General features: G+C 47.0%; 1 protein-coding gene across 1 annotated transcript; it reads right to left on the bottom strand.

Annotated features, from left to right (window-relative positions):
* Nucleotides 1-1,405: 1,405 nt before the first annotated feature.
* On the bottom strand, nt 1,406-8,676 carry LOC101785265 (ABC transporter G family member 36). The gene is made up of 22 exons (XM_004969070.2): nt 8,136-8,676; nt 7,935-8,055; nt 7,722-7,810; nt 7,409-7,493; nt 7,020-7,179; nt 6,814-6,890; nt 6,651-6,704; nt 6,469-6,559; nt 6,071-6,372; nt 5,710-5,991; nt 5,304-5,620; nt 5,053-5,213; nt 4,702-4,968; nt 4,364-4,614; nt 3,945-4,277; nt 3,579-3,869; nt 3,337-3,420; nt 3,116-3,249; nt 2,647-2,874; nt 2,390-2,561; nt 2,034-2,288; nt 1,406-1,945 (listed from the first exon to the last, which is right to left on the bottom strand). Exons 1-22 carry the CDS (start codon nt 8,492-8,494, stop codon nt 1,688-1,690), a joined length of 4,371 nt encoding a protein of 1,456 aa, XP_004969127.1. The 5' UTR covers nt 8,495-8,676; the 3' UTR covers nt 1,406-1,687.
* Between the last annotated feature and the right edge of the window lie 479 nt (nt 8,677-9,155).

Consider the following 9,155-nt stretch of genomic DNA (forward strand, 5'->3'; position numbering starts at 1 on the left):
ACAAAAGACGCCCCCCTTTTGTCCCGGTTGGTAGCATCTGGATGGAAGATCAATTCTCTACTGGTGTCCTTTCTACTAGTGTCGTTTCGCTTGCATTGCCATCAATAGCCATGCCCTTCTTCCCGTCCCAGCACGGCAGCATCATCCTATAGCCACCTCGACACCCTAACCACGACACCTGGTCTGCACCATGCCCATGTGTCGATCCTGGTTTCAGTGAAATTAAAAAAAATATGGCGTGCGGGCATGCTCCTAATACGTATACTAAAGTTTCTAGCTTTAAAACCTCCTCATGTTTATGGTCCATGTAGAATCCACATATTGTTCAGTAGAATCCACACACTATTTATGCGAGACCCACACTATTTAGATGGGACCCATATGGCACCCATATAAACCCATGTACTCTTTAGTAGGACCCACACATTATTTGGTGGGATCCACAGTACGGTTGAGTGGGTCTCATGATCATTTTTAAAAAAAATTTCAATGGTGAGTTTTTCTATAATTTGCAGTTATATTATATGGAAAGTAAAAAATACATTTAATTTTTTTCTATGTATAAAAGAACTAAAATTTGTATACTATATTCATTTATGGTAGCTCTATTATTTTTTGAACTTGGGTTTCACTTCATAAACTCACAAAATATGAATGAACTATTCATTCATCGGTACTTTTATCTTTTACCTCTATCAAAACCAAGATCAGTTAACATAGCACGTCAATCCGTCAACTATATCTATTAACACCCAAAAGTCAATAAGTTCCTAAGCAAAAAAGTTATAAAGTGCATAGATGACTATTATGATAAAAAAATTATTTGAATTTAATATTGGATGCGACCAATTTGATTTTAGATTATATTGTATTTTTTTATTTGGCTCAATGCGTTGTGCCATGCTACTTTGAGCATAGTAAGGTAATTAATTCGCATCTCATCATTATTTCAAGTTAACGATCTTTCGTATCGCTTGCCAACATGACTAGTTGCTATTTAGGTTGTCTAATCAAGACTCATGGTATCATTCCAGATTATGTCGCCGCAGAAAATCTATCATCCCCTGCAATCTTGAACTCCAAGTCTCCCAGCCTACTTACTAAATTAATGCCATGATATCCTCCTGCTATGTGCTCTCTTTCTTCTTTTACGCTTGCATACTTTTCTGTAAGATGCAGCAAACGGTTTCGTCCACCGGTGAAACACCACGGCTTGAAGCCAATGCAGAGATGCCGAAGGCTAAGGTCAGCGTGATGATTTCTCTGGCATGATTCGTTGGTTGTCCTCTGTTCTGTGGGCACAGATCAACCAAAGAAACATGGAAGCAAGGGCAGGTTTTAAGATTCTTTCGTAATGTTCTTGCAGTATTCTGAATAGTGGATATCAATGTAGGCCCAACAAAAAAAGATGAACGAGGCATGAAGTGTTTTCCTTGCCTTCTCCAACTGATAGTGCATTGCGATGCGCTACTCAGCTTACAAAAATTACCAGAAGTGAAATACTCTTTACAAAATACTACGCCATCATCCTCCTAAAAAGAAACACGAAAGCTTCTATAGCTTATAACTAATTAATGAATCTATAGACATGGTGTACCCCGCTAATATGCACAACCAAATGTTACTTGCGACCGAACCAATGTAAAATCCCTTGTTCAGGACATCATTCCTAGCTCGAATATCGTAATCATCTCTTCTGGAAGTTGAGCTTCATGATGGCGAAGCCGAACAGGGCAGCAAAGAGAACCGCGAACGCCACGACCACTGCGGCAACCCACCCCAGCCAGCTGTGCTTGAAGTCGAAGTAGTCCTCGATGAACACCTTCACGGTCTTGCCGTTGTCCATCTCCGTCATCATATCGCCGAACTGCGACACCACCAGCCCATACAGCGTCCACGCCACGGGGCATATCCAGCAGTACCACCTCCACCAAATCGGCACTCTCTGAACGTAGCGATGGCAAAAGAATGGAAATGAGCTGTGGAAATGGTTGGTAAACAAGAGTAAGAACAGGGTCATGACGAGGGCTTACAGGACGCGGGATGATGAACCCAGAGAAGAGGTTCCAGATGGCGTAGAACGCTGAGGACACGATCGAGGCGATGTGGTAGTTTGGTGTCAGGCCGACGGCCATCATGCCGTAGAATGTGAAGTAGAGCAGCGTGAAGTACCCAAAGAAGAGGTACCAGAAGAACTTGGCAGCCGTCCACTCGAAGCCGATCATCGAGTACACTATGACACCGTATAGGATATCTTGAGCCAATGCGTAAGGGAGCTCGATGACAACCTGCCAGGACACGTGTCGATCAGTGGCATGCTCTCTATAATATGGGACAACCAGCAGCAGAAAAGGACAGTATGGAATTGATTTCCTGGAGAACCATTCACCTGGCCAAATGCATATGGGAAAGCTGAGTACATGCCCGCAGCTCTTTCACGGTAAAAGACAGTCCGCTCCACAGCCACCACTGGCTGAACTGAGGTACAGTTCATGACACCGATGAACAGCACCGCAGAGTACATTGATCCCATGGCGTTTAACAAGTCTTGTGACGTTTTCCTGGATTAAGAAGCAAAATTTCAATAAAATTTTGAAGGTCACCACTTGTTTTCCATAAGCAATGGTACAGTTCAGCATGACTTACACTTTGCCACCAAGGTCCCAAAAGATGGTGCCCAGGAGAAGAGCAATGATGGTGGTGAAAAAGAACCTAACGGTATTGTAAGGAGGGTTTCTCCAGTATGACAGGTTCTGCTTCCACAGGCAAGCCATGCATTGTGTGATGGAAGACTGCGCGTACTTGCTAGGGAAATGCAGGTCACTTGAACCTGGTGCTGGTTGGCTTAGTTCCTTTATCAAGGCTTTGTTCCTCCTGTAAAACATAATGAGCAATACATCATCTACTGAAGAAATTCCCTGGAAAAGGTAAGGTTGGTAATAGTGAAAAGTGTGAAGTGCGTCAGCATGTACCCTGGCGGTACTTAATTCTGCTGGATAACTTTAGTATGGCAAGTTACAAAACATTGGCCTACCGTAATTTTTAGTTGTTTAGCATTTTTCCTAGTTGTTACTCTTTAAGATGAAGTTACTAGGTAGGATTGGAATTTACTTACTGGTACAGTTCAGAGTTCTTGTATATCTCACTGAAGTCCACACCAAGAATCTGTTCCTGAGAGACTGTAGTCACTTCCAGCATCCATGTTGCCGGATTGTAGCCATCTTTAATTTTGCTGACCCCTTGAATCCCCTGGAAAATATGAAACCACATGATTTTCGTAATAATTTTAAAGAATTTCAATAGATGGGTTTTCAGATTCCTGTAATATCATTTTACCTCGAAATACTTGATAAGCTCTGAAGAATGATGGCCAAGTGGACCAGCATAGATCTCTTCTCCACCACGCTTCATCAGGAAAAGCTGCAGGCATTAATCAAACATTTTAGACCTTGCAAGTTGCATCATAGTTCAAGGTTAGAAAACCACAGCCACAGCAAAACCAGTATGACTAATCTAGGACAGGTACCAAGTGAGTAGAGGGTAGTTGGAAGAAATATCTTATGTGAAATCTCACTGACCTCATCGAATGCTTCAAATATGTCAATGCTAGGCTGATGTATCGTGCAGACCACCGTCCTACCAGTATCGACAGTGTTCCTCACCGTCCGCATCACAATTGCAGCTGCCCGGGCATCAAGCCCTGAGGTTGGTTCATCCATAAAGATGATTGACGGATTTGCAACAAGCTCCACAGCAATGGTGAGCCTTTTCCTCTGCTCAGTTGACAGGCCATTCACTCCAGGAAGTCCAACCAAAGAATCCCTCAGTGGTTTGAGCTCCACAAGCTCCATCACCTCCTCAATGAAGATCTGCACACATAAAGGTAAGCAACTATCTACCAAGTATCCACTGATGGTGGAAGACAACTATTTTGTGAAACTGACCTTTCTTGTGTTTGAATCTACATCCTTGGGAAGCCGGAGCCATGCTGAGAAAAGCAGTGACTCATAGACTGTCACCTGTGGCGAGTGGATATCATTTTGTTCACAGTATCCTGATATGCGCGCGAAGGTCTCTTGTTTCTTCGGGTATCCTGAAATGCTGATGTCTCCTTCAATGTATCCACCTGTCTTTCTCCCAGCCAGCACATCCATCAAAGTAGTTTTTCCTGCACCACTGACGCCCATTAGTGCCGTCAGCACACCAGGCCTAAAAGACCCACTGACACCTTTGAGGAGCTCCAGACGATCTTCTTGTACACCTTGTGCTTTCATTTCCTGAATTCAATTTCACAACCAAGATTACAAACTGGGATGAATTACCTTCGTTGATAGTGTAAAAGAAACAGTTTTCTATATTTCACCTGTGGCATGTCAACAGAGTATCTGATGTTGTCAAACGTGAGTGAAAGCGGGACAAATGGAAGGATCATCCCCCTTTTAGCTGGGGAAGAATCATCTTCCCCGATTGCTGAATCAGTTTCAGTGTTGGCTCTTGTTGATCGATGACTTCTTGCAGATACCAAGTGATTGCCATCCAGAACCTCGCCTTTCATGTTGGCATGCTTCTCATTCAGCTCCTCTTCAGATACTGATGGCCGCGAGTTGCCATATGCTGGGAAAAAACAAGAAAAAATCATTAACAGGTTCCGATATTGTAAAATCCAGGAACAATGAATAATCCAGTTTGGGAATTACTCACGTTTAAGGTATGTAAGGGCAAGAGTGAAGAGAGCATTGAAGAGTATGGTGAACCCAACCATTGCACCAAAGCCAATCCAGTACCACTTTGCTTCTGTGAAAACTCCACGGGACTTAAGGACTTGCACACCTAGGGTCTCATTGGAGGCAGTGGCATTCAATATTTTGTCCCAGCTGTGCCCCAACATCTCATTCACTGAAATGGCATTCTGCGCATACATCATTGGGGAGATCCAGTAGCCCCAGATCCACCATTTCTTTATTTTTTCTGCAAGACGAAATACAAAGAAGCATTGGTTTATGAAGAAGCTGCATTGGAAAGAATAACAATGAGAGAAATAAGAGCACTTACCTCTTACTAGAATAAATCCTCCCAACACCATGACAACAAGCAACATAAACGACGCAAAGACATTAGCAACAATCATGTTCCTCGCTGCCCCACCAATAAACCGGAAGAGTGCTGCTGCCATCTGATTGACTGCTAACAGAAGCAGATACTGCTTGAAGAACCTGAAGGCAACTACTACTGTTAGAACATTCACATTACATTGCCAGAGTAATAAGAATGGTAAGGATACACATTAAACACGCAGATCTCACCTGCCGACATTTGGGTCAAATCCAATGACATAGTATGTCAAAAACACATAACCGCCAACCTCGATAAATGTGATAGGTATCTTGAGGATCCATGAGGGTATAGTGTAGGACCATGCCGGAAAGAAAAGGAGATCCCTCTGTTTGAAGAATACAGGCAGCTTGAAGACAGTGAGTGCCAGCTCAGAGAAACCATTAAACATGATCATAAGCACGCCAAAGAAGAGAGCACCCATGTAGAGGCCCCCATCGGTCACTGTGTCATGCTTCATCTTCGTTCGGAAGAAGAGAGTCATTGCAATTATTGACATCAGCATCAGCTGTAATGCCATAGCACAAAGGAGTCAGTCATGTTTCAGTTATTCTTACTTACATGCTAATCAACCATACTTTTGGACTCGTCACTTACCTGGAAAGTTCTGAACATGTAGACAAAAGAGTTCCTCTTCATGAGAAGGATCTCCCTGTCTATGTTTGCTTTCAGCAGCTCCTTGCCACTCACACCATACCTCGTGGTGGTTAGTGCGGCTGGGTGGCTTTTGCTCTTGTCGAATGGAACAGCAAGTTCATTTGCTATAGCCCTCCCAGCGTGGAATGACTTGAACGCAGTTGCAAATTCCTTCACCGGCACAAACCTGTAGGGCTCATCACGCCGCGCCCAGTACTGTTTCTGATCTTTTTTCGAAGTCACCTGCTCACCATTTCAAAGGAGATATGGTCAAAAGAACTTTGTGCATGTATATACTGAAATATGGTGGCGCAACACATACTTCTTGCAAGAAGTCAGCAACACCCTTCCTCTCAGGGCATCTGAAACCCAGGGACTCGAAAAACTCAAGAACTTCTTCTCGAGGGCCCTGGTACACAACCTGGCCATCTGAGAGGAGGATGATGTCATCAAACAGATTGTATGTCTCAGGTGCTGGCTGAAGCAAGGAGATGACAGCTGTGCCACCGAGGATGTGGATGGACTGCCTGAGTGAGTTCACGATCTGGAATGTAGTGGAGCTATCAAGCCCAGTCGAGATCTCATCCATAAAAAGCGCCCTGGCTGGACCAACCAGCATCTCGCCTACAGGAAACATCCAAATGATATCATTCAGAACTCATAAAGTACTTCAGAAAAGCCAATGTTCTTGAGCTAAAATCGTTATAAAGGACTGTTTACCGGTTGTAACACGTTTTCGTTGTCCACCAGATATGCCCCTGAGCATCTCATCCCCTACCATTGTGTCCGCGCATATCTCTAGTCCTAATATCTGCAGCAAGTAATGTGTACATAATTAAGACATGGCTAATTCAATCTAGAAACTAGAATTAGTCGTGATTGAGACTAAAAGTTGCATGTACCTTCAGAATATAGTCAGTGACCACATTGGCCTCTTGCCCGCCCATTGCAGATGCCTAATTAAATTAAGCAGGAAAACCGTACTCAGTTTTGATTCTTTTGGTTAAAAATTCATGAAAATATAATCAAAAGATGGGAGATCTACTGGATTTAGGGTTCGCTTGCCTTCATGAATGCATCAATATCAGCATCAGGCTTGATATTGGCCGCCTTCTCTCGCCTCGATAGCTCAGTCAGCATATCTAACAACATAAAAGGAAAGGAGCTAAACCTGATAAGCATATCAGCGAAACCATGCAAATCCCACACAGTAGGCAAGCCGAACAAATGAATATGCATGTGCTCGCGTGACTAGTTGCTCAGAATTGTACCAAAGCGGGAGCCAACACCCTGGCAACGTGCTGAGAATGCAAGCGTCTCCCTCACAGTCATCTCTCCGATGTGGAGGTCATGCTGGCTGATGTACGCGGCCGTCCTCTCTGGAACAAACTCCGTCATCTCGTGCCCATTGTAGGTCACTTTGCCCGTAACCTGCACAGTATCTCATCACATTAGGCACTGTATATTTTTGCTAATCCTTACAGCATTTCAGCAGTTGCCGACCTAAAGTGCTCTGTTTCTAATCTTGGCTGCCCATTTTTGTGCATAAGTTGAGAACAAAAGAGATTTTGATGAAATGCGGTAACGAGGGGATACAGATTGGTTTCTCGAAGGCATAATCATTGCAAATAACTGCAGTATGGCACTCCATTTTCACTACCTTGAGGTCTTTGTCAAGCCTTCCGGCCAACGCGAGCAGCAAAGTGGTCTTCCCTGATCCGGGTGGGCCTAACAGAAGGGTCATCCTGCACCAACGTAAAGAACGTGAGGTTGACTGGTTGAAGAAGAGAAGAAATCGAATCCTTAGAGTCCCAGATTACTTTAAATAATCCAGTCTCCAACACAAGACAAACACCAATAGGATTATTCTAGATGTTGAAAGGAACATCTCATCAACTCTGTAGGTAAGAAAACAATTTGACATGCTTAATAAGGAGAACAAAACACGAAGAGCGAACATTTTACTCCACTACCTGCGAGGCTTGATGATTCCGCTGACGTCGTGGAGGATGGGCATCGTCCGCTTCCTACTGGGCAGTAAGTGCAGCGCGTTCGCCGCTTCCTGAGTCGAACAAGAGGCGCACACCAATCGCAAATTCAAAATCAGCAATCGTCCTTCGCTATCACATACACAGGCGGAAATCTCACAACGCACGAACGAACCGGCGCGATGGCCGCGCGCGTACCTCGACCGTGTTGACGATGGAGTTGAGAACGGTGGGGAGGCCGCTGCTGCCGACGCGCACCTCGGCCTCCGCCTCGAGGTTCTGGAACCGCACCTCGATCGTGGGCATGTCGATCCCGACCCTGCGCCAACCCAAATCGTCAAACACGCGGGCGAGGGTGAACCGCGGCGGAGCGGGCGAGGGCTCGGCTTAGTACAGTACCTGTCGACGCGGTCCTTGAGCTTGAGCAGGAAGCGCTCGTTGTCCTCGTCGGCGACGCGCACGAGGCGCTCCAGCAGCGCCCGGCGCTGCTGCGGGCCGAGGCTGAGCACGTCGACGTCGACGACCCCCTTCCCGCCGCCCGCGGCCTCGGCGCCGTCGCCGCCGAGGCCGAGCGGGACGATGGCGCGGCGGACGCGGTCGTAGGTGGGCAGCTTCTCGAGTGCGGCCCACCGCAGCGCCTCCTCGTCGTCCTCCTCCCTGGACGAGCGCGAGAACACGTCGTCCCCGCGCCGCCACATGGACCCGCTGTCCCCCCGCCGCATGCTCGCCACCTTCTGGATGTCCCCCGCCGCGTCCATCTCCGTACCCCTCCTCCTCCTCCTCCTCCTCCTCCTCCTCCTCCTCTTCCTACTCGGCTTCTCCCCCGCCGCCGCCTCCTAATTCCTAAATGCTAATCCCCTGCCAATCCCGCTCCAACGCCGAGCGGATTCCCGTGCGTTCTTCTTGGGGTGCGTGCGTGCGCTTTCCCCGTTTAACGGCGGAAGGCTGCCGAGGCGGAGAGAGCACCTCGGTGGGGGTTTTTGTAGGGGTGATGCGTTGGAACGGAACGAAACCGGGTTGGCTCGCGGTCGTGACGGTCAGAGGAGTGGGGTCCGGGAGGCCGCTTGGCTGCCAAGACACCTCGCCGCGCCGAACCCGCGCCGCCCCGGGCGCCTGGCCGCCTGGTGCGGTCGCTGCTTGTGCTGCAGGGCAGGGGCGCAGGGCTGGCCGCTTGTCGCTTCTAGAAGGCGAGCTGTTTTCGTATGGGAAAATGGAAGAGGATCTGTTGACTGGCATAGCGGGGAGGATTTAATTAAGCAGGCGACCTTCTAGAAGGAGACGCGCGCGACCCGTTGACGGTCGCACGCCTGTGCATGATCCTGCGCGGCAGCATCAACGCCAAGCGAATTTGCAGCCATCTTTTGTCAATTAGGAGTTGGGACAGCTCGTGGGGTGAAACTGACCAATCGAGCTGGAGAA

The sequence above is a fragment of the Setaria italica genome, chromosome V, assembly GCF_000263155.2.
Source record: "Setaria italica strain Yugu1 chromosome V, Setaria_italica_v2.0, whole genome shotgun sequence".
NCBI classification, from domain to species: Eukaryota; Viridiplantae; Streptophyta; class Magnoliopsida; order Poales; family Poaceae; genus Setaria; species Setaria italica.

Excerpts from the sequence above, each read along its gene's own strand:
- LOC101785265 (XM_004969070.2), bottom strand. The coding sequence starts at position 8,494 with ATGGACGCGGCGGGGGACATCCAGAAGGTGGCGAGCATGCGGCGGGGG. Across the intron at positions 6,891-7,019 it reads GGGTGTTGGCTCCCGCTTTG|ATATGCTGACTGAGCTATCG; the intron begins GTACAATTCTGA and ends TTATGTTGTTAG. Across the intron at positions 5,992-6,070 it reads TTGCTGACTTCTTGCAAGAA|GTGACTTCGAAAAAAGATCA; the intron begins GTATGTGTTGCG and ends AATGGTGAGCAG.